This window comes from Pseudopipra pipra, chromosome Z (assembly GCF_036250125.1).
Source record: "Pseudopipra pipra isolate bDixPip1 chromosome Z, bDixPip1.hap1, whole genome shotgun sequence".
Lineage (NCBI taxonomy): Eukaryota > Metazoa > Chordata > Aves > Passeriformes > Pipridae > Pseudopipra > Pseudopipra pipra.
In genome coordinates, this window is record NC_087581.1 from 23,584,435 (window position 1) to 23,601,790 (window position 17,356).

General features: G+C 40.5%; 1 protein-coding gene across 1 annotated transcript in view; it reads right to left on the bottom strand.

Moving 5' to 3' along the window:
* Positions 1-2,658: 2,658 nt before the first annotated feature.
* MAP1B (microtubule associated protein 1B) overlaps positions 2,659-17,356 on the bottom strand; it is a 73,976-nt gene continuing 59,278 nt past the window's right edge. Inside the window, exons 5-7 of the mRNA XM_064641077.1 lie at positions 10,281-16,806; positions 7,892-8,130; positions 2,659-7,320 (exon numbers count right to left, since the gene is read on the bottom strand). Coding sequence (XP_064497147.1) covers positions 7,165-7,320; positions 7,892-8,130; positions 10,281-16,806 — 6,921 coding nt within the window. The 3' untranslated portion in view covers positions 2,659-7,164. The remainder of the gene's footprint in view (positions 7,321-7,891; positions 8,131-10,280; positions 16,807-17,356) is intronic.

The window sequence follows — 17,356 nt, forward strand, 5'->3', positions numbered from 1 at the left end:
GTACTGGGCATGAGCTGGATCTAAGTTGTGTCACTGTAGCTCTTACTCAAGAGACCCCTCAACATCTCTTTTTTGCCCCATCAGTGAACAACAAAGCACTACAATTTCCTGCCATCCACAGAACTCTAGCAATCAGTATTAAACAGTCCACAGGTCTAGGATGCCACAAGAATGGTCCATCCTTTTAGACAGACTGAAAAGATTAGAGGGACCATCATGTTCCTATACCACCTAAAACACTTCATAAGCTGATTGAATTTGTGATCCCATCAGTGCAAATCCAGAACGTCACTCTGCAACTGCAGGTACATAATTGGGATTGAAGTCTAACCTGGCCTCCTTTACACAATCATTATAATATATTTTAAGTAGTGTGTAGTAGTTTGAACTAAGTTTTCCCCCGGAAGCTAAGAAAGTGGTAACCCCCAAGGGATGGTAAACCCCTGGAAGTTTTGAAGTTTTGTCCAATGGGCGCTCCTGCAAAATGTAAACATACCACAAGCAAACGGAAGAGAAGAGTTGTAGTTTGGGTTGTGGTAGGAGAGGTGGCCATGTTGTGAGCCACAAGGAAGGGGCTCGGAGCCCCTTGGAGGGCTCTAGCCCCCCCCTCCTGGCTCCCGGCTGGGGGGACTGCAGAGACTTGGAACAGTGTTAGATTGTTTGTAGTTAAGCTGGGAGATGTTTTCTCCACAGCGGGGAGCGGAGACAGAGCAGAAGCAGAGATGCAGCGTCCAGTGGCTATGGCTGAAAGCCAACTGATAAGAACTGAACCGGAGAAACAGCAGAAACAGCATGCAAGTGAGTAAGGAAGACACCGAGTTGTCTCAGAGAGCTGAGAAAAAGAGAGTCAGCAGCAGAGCTACAGAGTTTTTGGGGGTAAGAACTGAACTAGACCCCCCCAAACCCTTGAGACCTCTGGGAAAGGAGGGACATGGACTCCTATTAAGGAGAAGAGTTTTGGAATGCTGCAGCACCAGAGAGAGAGGAGCTAAGAAGCTCAAAGACGTCCTGGAGCTGGACTGGGACGGCCAGATGGAATAGAGAAGGGGGTGACCTTGCTTTCCCCCCCTGCTGCTGCCACGTTGGCAGTTGAGACAGAGCACAGGAGCTCTGGTGGAACTCGAGGCAAAGACTTTCAACTGAAAGCTGCCCAAGATGTTCTGACTCAGGGGTGAATCCCCTGAGAAAGGGACTTTCACGAAGATGCCCCTGCATTTCGTGATATACCTGTGGTGAAGCGAGTTTTGTCCCTGCTACGCAGTCCACAGGTGAGGCCTTCGCTTGGACCGAAGGAGAGCTGAGGGGCTTGGAGACCCCCTTGTGTGTATTGAAAAGAGATCCAGCTACAACAATCCAGTTGCAACTGCTGCATGGAAGACAGAAGAAGAGCTGCTGCCCTAAATGTGGAAGGGAACTGTCCTTCTTCCCTCCTGGACTTTTATTTGGAGGGGAGAAGAGATCTGATCCACTGTAAATACTTATGTCATGGTAGAGATAGTTGTGATTGTGTGTATATTGTATTATAATATTTATTTGTACAGTCATTGTAATATATTCCCTTTCCCCCCATTTGGAGTCTGGTGTGTTTTGTCTAGAAAAAACCCATCTCACATTGGATTGAGATGTGACAGGGGGCTAAGACTAGGGAAATTAGATTTTGGGGCTATCTCAAACCATGACATAGTGTCAGACTACTCTACCACAACAGCTCAGAAAACCTGCATGAACACATATGCAGAATTATACTTAGGATGTAAGATTTGCAGCACTTGACTCACCTCATCTAGTCATCATTTTCCTCTACTTCACCATGCTCAGCCCAATTAAAACCAAGTGCAGTATTTCTTATTAGTGTCATAAGTTTTCAAATGAAACCTTGGACACTGGAGATGGTTAAGGGCCCCCAAAAAGAGACTGCTGTCTCCAGGTGAAGGAAATCCCCCAGGGCCTCTGCTTCTCCTGGGAGTGAGAACCCCTTGCACCTTTCTGCCCCAGCCTTTACCTGCTTTTATATCATTACCATCTCCCTGAGAAAAAAACATTGACTGCTGCACGTCACCACAGCAGGCATCACAGCAGCAAGCAAAACTACAAAGGCTTTGAAAGCCTGATCTTAGCAGTAGAGAAAGTCTGATGTTTATAGAAAAAAACCTCCTAAACTGAGGGCCCAGCTTCTCCAAAAGCTCTATCCCCTCTCACTGAGATGACTGGGCAGTGACAATTGGGAAGGGTCCTCATCTACCGGAGACAAGCTGCACATTATTGTTTAACTCCTATAACTTCAGAAAAGATCTCTTTTTCAAACCAAGGTGGGCTCAGTTGAATGTAATTTTATTGGGTATCATCTCTGACACAGCTCCTTGAACATGTACTTACCAAAAATGAGGTGTTTTCTCATTCTGCTGAGGAATACAGAAATGAGAACAACAGAAAGAAGCCACATTATGGTACCTCATGGTAATGTTTTCCAGCACAAGAGATAAAAGTAATCTTCCACATTTATTTTCCAATTTGTAAAGAGAGATTGGGATTTATCTGATATTTAAATAGTCATTGATCTTTAGAAAAAAGAATCCTGTATAGTAGGATAGGGACCAAAGGAAAGGGAAAACTTAAAAATACATTCATACACAAAGACAAGAAACATGTCAACACCACTTTACCACTTTTGTATTTTATTGTGGAACTGAGTTTATTTCCTTTACATCAAATATCCTCAATGGAAGAGGGGATATTGCACACAAATATCATAAAAGCACTACATATTACTTTCACTGGAAACTAATTTTCTACATTAGATATGACTGGATAGAATAGAAGTGATGCAGGATTATAAGACATAATACCATACACAGCTGCAGACTGACACAAACACCATTCAGAACAAGAGAGAGGAGGTGTGTGAGGTGCTTCTCAGCCAGCAACAAGACTTTCTTTCCATAGTTTGGAAGATAATGGCTGCATGCAAATGCGTGAAAGCATATTTCAGACTTCATCTTTTACAGTTGTGATTACAGCCCAGTCTTGAAGAGGCAGCCCCTGCCACCTGGAGCTCCTAGCTAGTCTAGTAGAGAGAAGCCGCTTTCAAGATTTTTTCTTTCTATATTTTACGCCATTGTTTTATTTAATTACTTAAATTTTTTTAGATTATTTTTTTGTAAAGTCACAACAAACAGACTTTTTTCTTTTTTTTTTTAAATTTTAAATAGCAAACATTTTTAAACCAGGTGAGTAATATAAGCATTCTAAGAAATGCTTACCCCTAGATGCTCTTAGTGTTTTTTCAATTACTAAGTGAAAAGATGAAAGCTTACAGTTTCTTTCAAGTGTAAACATTATATTTTTTCATCTTCTAGTAAATCCAGACCAACAAAATTACTATTTCTCTCAAAAACATCATTACTGAGCAAGAACCTCTGGTGACAGATGAACAAAGAGAAGCGTATGACAGAAATGTCCCAAATGCACAGTAAGCGCTCTTTGGAGCTTATTTGCTTATGGTGGGAGGGATTGAAAATTCAATTAACAAATTTATTAAATCTTAGTAAAAGAGTACCAGAACTCTCCTAAAATGCATAAGCTATCATAGACAATTAAAAAAACCCCAACATTCATATACACAGTTATCTCCATTCACCACAGTATGTAAAGTAAGTAAAAAAAAAATCAAAAGTGATTTCTATGAAAGATGGGGTGAAAATAGAGGTCAATGAAGTCAGGCCCACCACAGGACTTTGAAAAGGCATGCAAGAGAAGCCCTGTCCAAGTTCAGGAGTGGGAAGGGATCCCCAAAGTTAATTCTTCATTGAATTATATGAAGCAGAATATTAATAGCATAAAGATCATGACTGGGAATGCTGTTATGGGTAATACCATCATTGAAACAGAGTGTCCTTTACACTCAGATATTGAATCTTTACAATTAGAGTAATCAATAATAAACCATGCTCCTAGAAATCTATGCTGATCAACAGCACTCATCGTTAATGTACACAGTACATTTTGATGACTGTTACACTAAACTAGTTGTGTAGTACTAGGATTAGCACAGGTAGATTAGTTCGACAGGCAGGAAAGACATTAAGGGCAAGAGGAGCTAATGGAGGAGCTCATCGCTGTGTTGAACCTAGGTGCCGTTGCCATTTGGAAGGGAATGGATGGAACAGGCATTACAATACCTCAAAATAGCCAGACCAGGGTTTTAATATTCTTGTAGCAGCAAAAAAGCAAATGTACACGTTAAGGTAATCTGTAACTGTCTAATTATAGCTATTATTTCAGAAGTAAAACAAATGCTTCAGCCATCATAAACTTGCTCAGGGATATTTAAGGCTTGATTCCAATTTAATTTACAGTAGGACCAGATGACTGTAACTTCCCTGACAGTAGTGAAATTGCTCCTAATTCACAGGAGTAAGTGGTGTAAGTGAGATTAGTCACAAGACCACTGATGTACTTAAAACAAAAGCAGTGATACAAACCATTTCAGGTATTGTCAGAAAATCAGAAAATCTGTTCCCACCCACTCAAAAAGTCTGAATTCTGACCTATATAATAAAGTAGACAAATCAGAAAGAATTGTAGAAATAGTGTAACTTATTCTGCCAAACATTTTGCCTGTATCTTTGTAGACTATATATTATAAAAGCAGTTTTAAGTGAATGATATGAGCTCAGCAAACATGCATGTTTTCACAATACATTTCCATCTGCCTTTTGTGCCATAGTCATTCTGAGTTTAACTACTTAAAAGGTATAGCAATAAATAAAACAGCATTGCTAGAGAGACCTAAAAAAAGAGTAGACAAAAATAAATCAAAACCCCAACAACCGACAAAGAGGAATTCACAGCATTAAATGGGCCTCAGGAGCCCATATTTAGAAGACCCTAAAGCAATATTAAAAAAACCTCATAAAATTAGGAGTGCAAACATACACCTATTAAACAAAAATATCCTAACCCTGTAAAACTGAAATAAATTATAAGTAAAGAAAATAAAATGAGGTCATAGTTCACTACATTGTGAAACTTAGTATCAGCCACAACGGTGAATCATACAGACCAGCACATAGGTCCATGCTGGAGGCCTTTACACCTTCTTCAAAATCAGATTTGCAGATCTTCTGCAATGCAACAACTTTTTAATTGGGATAAAATTTCTGAGACTAAAAAATCCAAACTGTCTTAAATCACAGAGCAGTGGTGCTGTTCCTCTGCAAGCAGTCCAGAGAAGGAAGGGAGATATGAAGGAGGAAAGGAAGGGAAGAGTAAAATAAAAGTAAAGAAAAAAGCAGGGAAAGGAAGAGGAAAGGAAGAAGAAAGGAAGAAGAAGAGTAAAAGAAGAGGAAATGAGAGAAGGAAAGAGGAGGATAGGAAAGAATAAAGGAAGGAGGAAAGGAAAGAGGAAAGAGTAGGAAAGGAAAGAAGAAAGGAAAGAATAAAGGAAGGAGGAAAGAGGAAAAGAGAAAAGAGGAAAGGAAGGAAAAGAGGAAAGGAAGGGAAAGAGGAAAGGAAGGGAAGGGACTTATTTTAGCTTATTGCTTCTTCTATCTTTTTTCAAGATCTTGTGAGGGTTGAGAATGTAGGTTACACCCTTGTAAGTATTGGGCAATCAACTCCTCAAATCCTATCTTCTCTCATCATCAATAGAGTAATCTTATAACCAGGGTGTCCTTCCACTCCCCTCCCACCCAAAAGGTACTGGCAGTTGACTGTTTTCAATAAATTGTACCTCAATATCCATTCTCACTAGAATCTTAAACAACATTATTCATTTATCTTACAAAACTACTAAAAAAGTTGCCTTCACCTGAAAAATTTTTCTTTGCATTTACCTGCAAATGAAAATGTTTGTTAAAAAATCATGTATTAAAACTTCATGCAGCACTAAAAAAAAAGGTTTCTGTACATTTGTTCCCATGTTCACTCTTAAATTAAACAAATAAAATAAGGTAAGACAAAGGAAGGTTGAATACTGTACAGGTTCGCAGGTAACCTTTTTCATCATTCTGAATGTTTCACTAAGTTTTGTAACTCTGATACTGGACACCACTTCAATCTTGCTTCCACAGTACGAAAGAAACTTTGAAAAAAAATGCTCATCTTGCCTTGTTGAGCTGTGCAAGTGCATCAATGAAGTGTTCACATAATTAACATACGTAATTCATAGCACCAAACCGTTTGACCAGTCAGATAGGTTCCTAACACCACACATGCACATTCATACTTCTTTACTGGTGTAACTATGATCCTACACAGATGTTTTATAAATACGCTGTCTCAGCATTAAAAAATAAGTGCATCAAGTTTCTTTGTACATTCAAGTCACTTTCTAAGGCAAATTGTCTACTGTATGTATTCCCGACTGCTTTGGTATTTTGCTTCAGTTAATTGACAGTGGACATGGGTGTTCAAGCATGTGGACTGGTCAGTTCTGGCTAGAGTGAGTGGGCTTTCACTGGAAGCATGCCTTAGACCAAAATTCTGCATGTTGAAAAAAAAAGGTTCTAGATTTCTGGATAGGGTGCAGACTACATGCATATTTGGCCTATGATTGTTATGGTATGTCAGTATGCAGAGTTCAAATTAAAGTGGAAAACTGCTGATGAGTGATTAGGCTGTACATCCCTTCCTAGCTACGTTCCATTTCTTTTTATTTTTGAGCTAACTTAATTCTTTAAAAAAAGGATCCCCATAGTGATAGCTCAGATTAATACAAATTTAAAACTTTCTTCTCATGTAAGAATATAAGCAGACTGCAGTAAGCAATACATCTATTGCCATGAGACTAATGCAGACCTAATTATTTACTACATTCTCCTCCTAACCCTCTCTCTCTTTGTGTTTCTTTAGAGGGCAAATGCCTCTACCTGGCAGAAGTCAGTTGGGGTTGCTAGTGCATGGTTTCCAAATGTTCAGCAGAGATGCAACTGGAACTGTATTTTCGCAGTAATTTGTACTCTACAATGGGAAGACTGTTATTTCCCTTAGCAATCAACAAAGACTGAAAAATATTAGTGATTTGCATCACTCTGACACAGTATAGCATTTGGCAGGTATATAGTTCAGCAGTTGAAATAGATGAGTTGAATTTTTAGAAAAGGTGTTTTCAAATTGAAGAATTTCTGGAAGTAAAGTTTAATCTTGTGATGCACGGTTTTGTTCTTACAATTCGATCTTGCATGCAGGAAAAGATTCATCTTGCATAACAACAGTGCTGCTGCTTGCCAAAACCATGATGTTGAGGTCCTGCTGTTTCTCATGGGTCTCTTGGTACCATTCCCTCATCACTTCTGAGTCATGCGTTGGGATTAATGTCACCTGCAACACAAAACAGAAGTTCTGATGAATGGACAACAGAAACGGTTGATAAGCAAAATGTCTTTGTAAGAAGCCAGAGCCAACAAGTATGTTTCCCTTTTGGAAAGAGTGGGTCTTTGCACTGATACTCTTTAGATAATGGACAAATATTTTATTTCCTCATTCATCGTGATGGAAGGCATATGAAGTTTCCAAATGCATGTAATAACTGTATAAAGTGTGCAACATACGCTTTTCTTCCCTACTTATAAAACGCAATGTTTCCAAACATGGATCACATCTATGGTACAGTGAAAAGATGAAACAGCCAACTGGCCCTTTAGGCCAGCTCTCAACTGTTTTATTCACCAGGAACAGGTCTGAAGGGCCAGAAATGTGGGAGCAGCTGAGTGTAGTTCAGCCCTGTGCTTCACTCATGCATCCTCTTTTATCATCAGTGAAACAAGGTGCCCAGCCCAGGGACTCCATTCCCTGGCAGTTGGCAGCCACTCCTCAGAGGTGCTCTAGCTTCTCATAGCTGTTTCCCAGACAAGGTTAAATTTCCAGGCAGAGATATGAGTGAAGAGCCTACCTGCATGTTACTCTCCCACTGTGCCTTGCCCTCCAGCAGGGAGTCCAGAACAGCCCTGCTTGGCTCCTCGGCTGCAGAATCATTCCCGCTCACCACATAGTAGGATGACCGCACCCTCTTGAAAAACTCAACGTCAACATTCTTGCTATTGCTATGGTTGGGAATGTATACCAGATCCAAATACACTGGAGGTCCTGGAGGCACTGCTGAAGATTTTGTCACCTTAGTATTCCCAGGTCCTTTGGAAACAGAAGTATTTATCACAGGCTGGTTAAAAACATGCACTTATTAATTACTGTTATAACTACTGAGGTGAATGTGTCTAATTATGGCATTACCCTCATACCTACAACGGCATGTTCCACTTTTGTTGTACACCAATTGTGACTGTAAGAGGAGAAAAAGCTGAATAACTGGAACTATATAATACAACAAAAAAATCACTACCACAAACAAAAACTCAGCTGAACCTTACACAGTAAAATACTACTATTATCCAATAATTACTATGCAGGTCTGTGACTACTGAATTACCATTCAATAAATGGTGGCATTATTTTCCAGGTGAAGAAGTGCAGCTTTTTGAAAGTCTCACGCACACAGGATTATAAAAGGACTATAAAGGGTCTTACAGGGAGCCATGCAGATTTGAAGCAGGCCTGAAATTTGAGGTAGACAGCAAGACATGGTAGCTATTGATATGCTCAGGCTGCCTTACAGGTGCTTTAGAAAGCACCTGTAACATGAGCAGAAAGAGGGTCAAGGAGGAACTTGGAAGGACAGAGACATTTGTAAAGCAATTTGGGGAACAGAGTCAAGTGTTTGTTTGCCTGCTGTATCCTAATTTGCACACCCAAATCAGCCACTTATCACAAAAAGTAGGAGGAAGCATTCTTTGCTGTTGCACATAATATATATAGTACTTGTTCTAAGAAGAGCTTCAGCGAAAAGGAAATACAACATTTAAACACGTTGAAGATAATACACAAACCCTCCTGTCTTTTGCTACAAACTAGATCATGGTGTGAACTGAAAATTGGGATTCAACCAGTAATTTTATCCAGATGATCACTATTCACAGTCTATTAGCCTCCTCATGCTGATGAAGCTTGGTAAACAATTATCTGAGCAATACACTCAATTTAGGGTGACACAATGTAAGGCCAGTGAAGTCCAGTTGTCTAGCATATCCTGCCATTCATTAAAGGCCAATACCTCAAATGATATGATAAGATTTCCTGAATTAGAGAGTTTTACCATTGGGGTTTTTTTACAAAATATTTTATCACCTCTGATGAAAAAAAAATCTGTGATATTTCTTTTTGAATTGTGTATACCAACACTGAATAAGTTATTAGTTACACTTTACACTTAAATGTCATTACCAATAGAGCCCTGTTTTATTCTGGCATATAGCTGAGAAGTATGCCTTAAGGAAGAAGACTCAGGTGGAGCTAAAGTCATGGAGAAATACACACCATGAAAAACTATATTGCTGCTTTGAAATGTATCTACTAACTATCTACTATCTACAGAGATATGCAAATGATGGTGTAAGAAAGGAACAGTGCACTACTAAAAACAGGGAAGACAGTTGAATGCTGCTTTGTTTGTACAGAATCCCAGACCTGCTTCTTGTAAAAAAGCTTTCGACAGAACATCAGTCCTCACAGCAGCAAAATCAAAGTACGCTCCAATACTCCCTAACAAGGTCTGCCGGAAACAACACATTAGCACAACGCCTCCTTCAGATATCTAAGTCATATTTTATTGCTACTTAGAATATACAACAGTCGTTCAAAATGACATTAACTTTCTCTATGTTTAATCATCACCGATGGTGTAAGACTTTAATCCGATTATGTGGTGTACATGCTTAGTTCACTGAAAATGCTTTCACTAATGTTATAATTTTTTTTAAATGCTTCTTTTAAAATCAACCCAGCGTAGTAATGAGAGCATCCAAAGACTGATCATGACTTTGTCTCCCACACTACTGAACTGCATTAATTTCTGTTAAAGAGAATTGTGCCTACCTATTTCCCACAATGAATAAAGGAGTTCACTTTGCTACTGATTTCACTTCACCTACAGCAGTGGTACTTTTAATACTATTAGGTGATTAACCATTTAGACAGATAGTATTAAATTCTTTCTATTTTATGTACTCTCTAGGCAAACTGACACATCAATTTTCTCAGATTACAACAGTAAAACTAGTGAATTCCATGCATTTAAATGTGGTCTTTACATGCTGGATTTACACTTAAAACTGGAACTTTTTTGAGGATTTGCTACAAACCACATTCTCAGCTGATAAAAAGCTAAACTAACTTCACTGCCACAACTAAGAAAATTGTAACACTAGGGAAATGCTATTTGTCTTTACCTGTGGTTGCAGTCTTTGCTGACTTGGATGTTGTTGTATTTGCTGCATTCTTGGTGTCCTTATCTTTCTCTTCCACTCGAGACTTTACCTCTGGATTAGAGATATTTTTGGTTGCCTTCTCCACAGATTCCTTCTTTTTTGGAGAAGATGTTCTGGAAATTTTGTCTAAAGATTCTTTTATAGCTGGCTTTGGTGAAGCCACTTGTTTTGATTTACCATCACTTTTTTTAACAGGAGAAGATGACTTGGCCTTTGTACCCTGCTTTTTTGTCTTTGTCTTTTCTTTGAGGTCTTTCTTCAAAGGTTTACCTAAATTCTGATCAACTGGCAGAGCTTCTGGATCAACCATGGTAACATCAGGGTGCCGAGGGGAAGGGCTGCGATCCTGCATTGGGACAGGTGGTGGGTCAATGTGTTTGTACGTAATTGTCTTGTCCGTTGGAATGGTTTCTGACTCATCTTCTGAGTCAATGTTAGCATCTGCAGTGATGGAAGGACATTCCTCAGTCTCCGGTGGAACATCTGAATCAGTCTGAGATGGGGCAGACTCGCTCACAGATGTGGGAGGGGTTTCATCACACTGCCGCCCTTGCTGCTTTCCCCCAGAAGGCGGCTGAGCTCCCCCAGACTGAGTTAGAGGCTTCTCTTGATCTTGAGACTGTTCTTCATTTGCAAACCACTCAAGGGGGTTTGGGTTGATAAATGAGGGTGAAAGTTCAGTTTTCGGATGTTTATACTCGCAAGAGGACACAAGGCATAAGTCAACATCTTGACGGGATTCCGCTAACGATTTACTTGGAGTGAAATGTGCACTTGTGTCATAGGAATAGCTAGTAGCTTCGGGTGACCTGGTGGCTCTCCCAGTTGTCTCAAATGAGTAATCTGTGACTTCAGGTGAACTGGAGGCCTTCCCAGTTGTCTCATAGGAGTAAGCCATGGCCTCTGATGACCTGGTGGTTCTCCCAATTGTCTCATAGCAGTAGCCAATGGCTTCTGGTGACTTAGAGGTTTTCCTTGCTGTCTCATAGGAGTAATCCATAGTCTCAGGTGATCTGGTAGCTTTCCCAGTTATCTCATAGGAATAATCTGTGGTCTCAGGTGACTTGGTGGTTTTCCCAACTGTTTCATAGGAATAATCTGGGGCCCCTGGTGACCTGGTAGTTTTCCCTGTTATCTGATAAGAATAATCTGTGACCTCAGATGACCTCATATTTTTTCCAATTATCTCATAGGAATAATCGGTACCCTCAGGTGACCTAGTAGTGTTCCTGGTTATCTCATAGGAATAATCTGTGGTTTCAGGTGACCTAGCAGTTTTTCTGGTTGTCTCATAGGAATAATCCATGGCTTGAGGTGATTTAGTAGATTTTCCAACTGCCTCATAGGAATAGCTAATATTCTCTGGTGATCCAGTAGTTTTCTCTCTGGCCTCATATGAATAACTAAGTTCTTCGAGTGACCTCCTGCTTTTCTCTGAATCTTCTTTCTCTGGGCTGAGTGAAGGTTCTGGACTGTGCTTTGTTAGGGATTCCTGATAACCAAAGGCTTTGACAGAGGACACTTGCTGTGACAACAAATGTGTGTGACTAGCTGATACTGCTTCTTTGATTGCAGGAGGTGAATCTGGAAAAGTAGGAGAATACAGAGGAGAAGATTCCCTTGGAGTTAATGGAGATAGGTCAGATTTTGGTGACAGCTTTTCGCCTAGGCTCTGCACCTTTTCTGAGGTAAAAGAAGAATATAGTGACATATCTCTGTGTGGAACAGCACCTGAAAAAGTTTCCTCTGGCAGTGGTGAAGCTACCTGGGAAGGTGTATGAGCTGATGAAGTTGAGGATGAAGCTTCAATTTGAGAAACTGAAATAATTTCTGAAATATCTTTCTCTTGAGAGTAAGACGACTGCTCTGTGGGTGAAATTTTCCGTGCAAAAGAAGGCTCCTGTATATCTGAAGGGCTATAATCTACTTCTGTTGGTCCATTTTCAGATATATGGTGTATACTAGCGCCTACAGCAGGATATTCTGGAGACTGCCTAGTAAAGTCCATTGCTAAAGACTGCTCAGGGGACTCCTGACCATATGCTACTGACATAGCTGACTGCTCAGGAGATCTGTGATCATGCACTGGTGTTCTTGATTTTGCAGTTTTAGGTGAGAAATCTGGTGGAGAAATAGACATGGGCCTTGGGCACTCTTCTTTAGATGGAGACATTTCTGTTTCCTGAAAAGTTGTTGGTGTTTGTACAACTGACACTGAAAGGGAATCATCAACTTCAGTAGAGTGGGGAGAACCAACCTCAGCGTGCAAAGAAGGAGATACATCATCAGTAGTTGGTTCTGGAAATGAACTAGTGGCAACAGATGCTGTAGAGACAGAAGCTACTCCTTCTATATGGGAATAGGTGTCTTCTGCGACAACCTCATCAACGGGAGTTGCAGACTTGTCAGAAACAGTGCCTTCAGAAATTGACATTTTGGTATCTTCTTTTAAAGAGCCAAACTGACTGCTATCTACTTGAGTCGGTGAGAGATCATCTGCTAACTTCCGCTCATGCAAGATCAGTGAAGACTGAGAGCTGCTGGGTTCTGTATCCTCCATTTTCCTTTCCAGGCTGAAGCTTTCCCTAATTACCATAAACTCCATGCTTTTTTCATCTTGTCTCTCCTGGAAAAGGCCCACAGAGCTGGCTTCTGAAGCTGGGCTCATCTGAACAGGGGATTTTTCTTTTTCAGGTTTCCCCTCAGAAGGACTTCCATAATCTCTGGTGGGAGACTTCAAATCAGCACTCAAAAATGTATCATAAGTGGTCTCTGAACCTATCAGTGGTGGACTCCGTAGAGGCGAGAGAACCTTTTCAATAGGAGATTCTGAGTCTGGCACAGGCTCATCCATAGGGCTTATTCTGCATTTTGCAGACTCATCTTTGACTTCACTGAACTCAAAGCTAACAGGTGCTTCTGTTGACTTTTCACTGGTTTCAGAGGGAAGCTGACTGGACTTTTCATCAGTGGGAGACTGATAATAAGGTGTGTGGCCAGCACTACCAGCAGCAGACTGTGAGGGAGATGCTACTTCTAATGTTTTATCTTCAGGGCTTGCACAGTGCTCCTCAGCAATTTCTTGGTGTACATCAGGCAATCTAGCAACAGGGACTGACTCAGAAGGGACCTTGATCTCGTTTGGAGTAAGTGAAAAGTTCACACTACGTTCACCTAGTGGTGTTTTGGCAACAGGTGATGGAGGGGACAAACTGGCAGCTGGACTCTTGGCTGAACTACGTTTTCCATCAACATCTTCTTGATAGGGTTCTTTGACGTCTAATTTGGCAGTGCCATGGATTTCACTTTCTTTTTGCTGGTATACATCTTGGAACGCAGATTTGCAGAATTTGTCTTCCTCTAATGAAGAAGGTGGTGAGATGGTGGAAGCTGAGGCATTATAATCCTTACCTTCTGTGGCCTCTGTTTTGGATCCTTCAGATAATCCATTAAAAGCATCTGGAAGTGGAGAAAGTTTAGGTCTGCCAAACCCTTGAGAGAACAGTGATGTCTCATACTTGGTAATGTTCACATACTCCTGAGAGGGTGACTCACTTTCCTCATTGTTAGTTTCATCACTCATGACATCTCGGGGTGTCGACATTTCATCCATTGGAGTTGGTTCACTGGATATTTCAATGGTAGACTGTGTGTAACCTGAAGTAGCAGTGAATTCCTCAGGTTGATCTTCTCTATTTTCTTCATCAGAAACAGTGGCTTCACTTTCTGAACCACCAGGGAGTGTCTCATCATGGATAGAAGAGGCTGGTTCAATTATTGGAGACTGAGACTCTGAGCGTTTAGTTGGTGTAATTATGAGTAAGCCATATTTATCTTCAGCTTCACCCGATTCTGCAGCTTTGTCTACCACAGCCATCACATAATCTTCTTCGGCTTCTATTTTTTCAGTTTCCTCTTCATCTCTGATGTCTTCTGCTTTGTCTTCCTCATCTTCTTCAGTCTCTTCAGTTTCTGCCTTTTCTATTGCTTCTTCCCTGTCTTCTTCAGCCTGTTCATCGGACGCCTCATAATCTGCTTTTTCAATATACTTTTCATCTTTAATGTTAGCATCTACTTCAGTCATCATTTTTTGTGAGCCACCTGCAACTTTTCTTGCTTCTTGCATGTACAGTTTTGTGGCATCCAGATGGGTCTTTTCTTCTTCATTTTCATCTCGTTCTTCAGCTTCTTCTGTCTCTGCCTTTTCTTCATAATCTCCTGCTTCAGATGATTCTTCCAAGCCAGTTCCCTCATCTTCAAACTTTTCATTGTCATCAACGCTGTGCTTTCCCACAGGTTCCAATTCTTCAGGCGTCTGTTCACACTCACCCTCAGCCTCTGTGGTAGTTATGCCTTCATCAGAGGACTCTGCAGGTCCTTCATTATCCAATTTTTCTTTTTGTACTGTGCCATTGAGTTTCAGTTCATCCTTTATAAGTGCAACTTGAACTTTTGTTTCTTTTGTTGTTTCTACTTCTTCAGCTTTTAATTCCTCAAAATCCTTTGTTAAGTCCTCTGGTGAAGACATAAGGGATCTCTCTGCTTCAAGCTCCTTTCTACCAGCTGTAATTTCTGCAGCTGCTGCAGTTGTGGCTCCAACTGCTGCAAGGGCAGCTTGTGTTCCACTGACTTTGAGGTCCTTCTTCACAGTTTTAACTTTTCCTTTTTCCTTTGGCTTTCCAGCAGGTATTACTTCTTTTTTAGCAGGTTCCTCCTTCTTTTGTGGTTTAGGCTTTGCTGCTGGCTTTTTAGCTTCATTTGAAGAAGCAGCTGTCTTCTTTGTTTCTTTAGGAATCTTTTTTACATCCTTTTTGGCTTCTTTGTCTTCCTTCTTAATTTCCTTCTTCTCTTCTTTTTTAGCTTCTTTTTTAGCTTCTTTTTGTGAAGCTTCTTTCTTTATTTCCTTCTTAGTTTCCTTTTTCTCTTCCTTTTTCACCTCTTTTTTAACTTCTTTCTTGATGTCCTCTTTTTTTGGTTTCTCCTCTTTTTTGATGGGTGTTTTCTCCTCTCTTTTAGAAACCTCTTTCTTCAGTTTTTCTTTTTCCTCTTTCTTTTCTTCAGGTTTTGCTTTGCCTTCCTTTTTCACTGTCTTCTCCTTTGACACTTTTGGTTTTACATCTGTACTTTGTTTTTCAGGAGTTTCAGATTTTACTAATTGTTCTTCTTTATTTACTATGTCTTTTTCCACCACTATTGGTTTGGTCTCTGCTTTTGCTTGTTTTTCTTTTTTAACTGGAACTTTTTCTTTGCTTTCCACCTTCTGAGGCTTTTCTGAAGCCAGACTAGGCTTCACAGGCTCTGGTGTTTCCTCTTTAGATTCCTTTCTCACAGGCTTATTTGGTGGTGTCTTTGCAGCAGGCTTGAGACTCTCCTTGCTGTCTGTTCGTTGTTTCAACTTCGCTTGTTTCACAGCTGGACTAGTAATGTTCCCAGTTAGGTCTTTCTGTGTAACCATTGGTTGTTTAAGGAAGTCTAAGTGTTTGAGTTTTTCTAGCCCTTCTAGAATATTATATTGGGTGCTGTTTCCAGGAAACAGAACTCGGATTATTTTTTCTGCAGGATTAGCTGGATGCCACACAATCAGGGATGAGACAGAGGTGAAATAGGACAATGGAATGTCTAGTTCTTGGCCATTTGGTAGCAGGAATTCAGCTTTATCTTTGTTAGTACCACTCCACTGCTGCATAAAATATTGCATCTCTTTGCTACTTTTGACAGGATTAAGCACATACATCTCAAGCTTGCCAACTCCCATTTTCTGAAATAAAATTATGGGGTCAATGGTATTTCCTGTGTTTCTGAAAAGAGGTTCTGGTTTCATAGACAACTTGTTTAAATACTGGAGAGTAAAACAAGCTTCTTCTACACTCCTTTTGACTCTAAAATTAGGATCCAGGTTTTTCAGATTCTCAGGTACATTAAGAAATACAACTCCTAAATCAGGTGAGATCAGATTTTTCATCCAGTCACTGTTGGTAGTAGACCCTTGGGACTGTTCTTCTTCTAGTTCAGCTATCTTTCGCTGAAGCATGCTATTGATTCCTGGCAGATTGTCATCTCCGATGTGAGTGAGCAGAATGGAATCTACTCTGTCCAAGTGCCGGATAAGTTTCCAAAAGCAAGACTTTCTTTCAGATCCTCCATTGATAAGCATATTGAATCCATTCACTGCAAACAATGCAGAGTCCCCTCTTCCCCCTGGGAAAATATAACAGCAGGGTTTGGAGAGTTTCAAGAAACCGCCTGAGGTTGGAGGTTCCAAAATGTCAAAAGGTGATGGCACTTCTACTGATTCTGACAGATACTCTGTGAATTCAGAGAGTCCTTCCATTTCGGGCAATATAGAAGCCGAGTTGAGTTTAATGTTTATGAAGTCTTGAAGGTTGTGTCTGTCAAGGTTGGAATTTTTCCAGTCCCCTTCCTCAGGGCAGAAAAGAGTTAGGCTGGCTTTGTTGGCAGGGTGTGTGGTGCTCAATAATTCACCAATCTAGGGTTATAAAACAAAAACACAAGAAGATGCACACAAATTCACTTTTTTAATTACAATAATGTCAGAACATAATATTTCCTGATCAGTTAGATAATACCTTTTTCATTTACTTCTGCAGTGGTGAGTACCCATCCCAGAAGCCAAAGTAACCTGTTACTACAATTAGTTCACTGCCATACTTCTTAAAACACAAAGGAGAACCTTGTCCTGGTCACTACTGCCCAAAGAACAACAGCACCCAAGGTTTCCTCATTCCTCCCTCCATACAGAAGGATGGTACAAACTTTTATATTGAGAGGGTATGAGGATTATGAGGCTAAGGCAGCCTGCACTGCCACTACATCTCTACCATTGACTCATGAGTCTGCCTGATGGCCCAGTTCAACCAGAAGAGCCAGCAAAATATCTAAAGGACAAAGCAAAACCTCTTAACAGCCAGAAAGTAACTGCATCATGGAGGAGGCCAGCATCCTCCTAGGGACAGCTGCCATCCTTTGTCCTTTTCTCATGGGATATATTGCACCGCACCATCATTACTGCAGGCTGG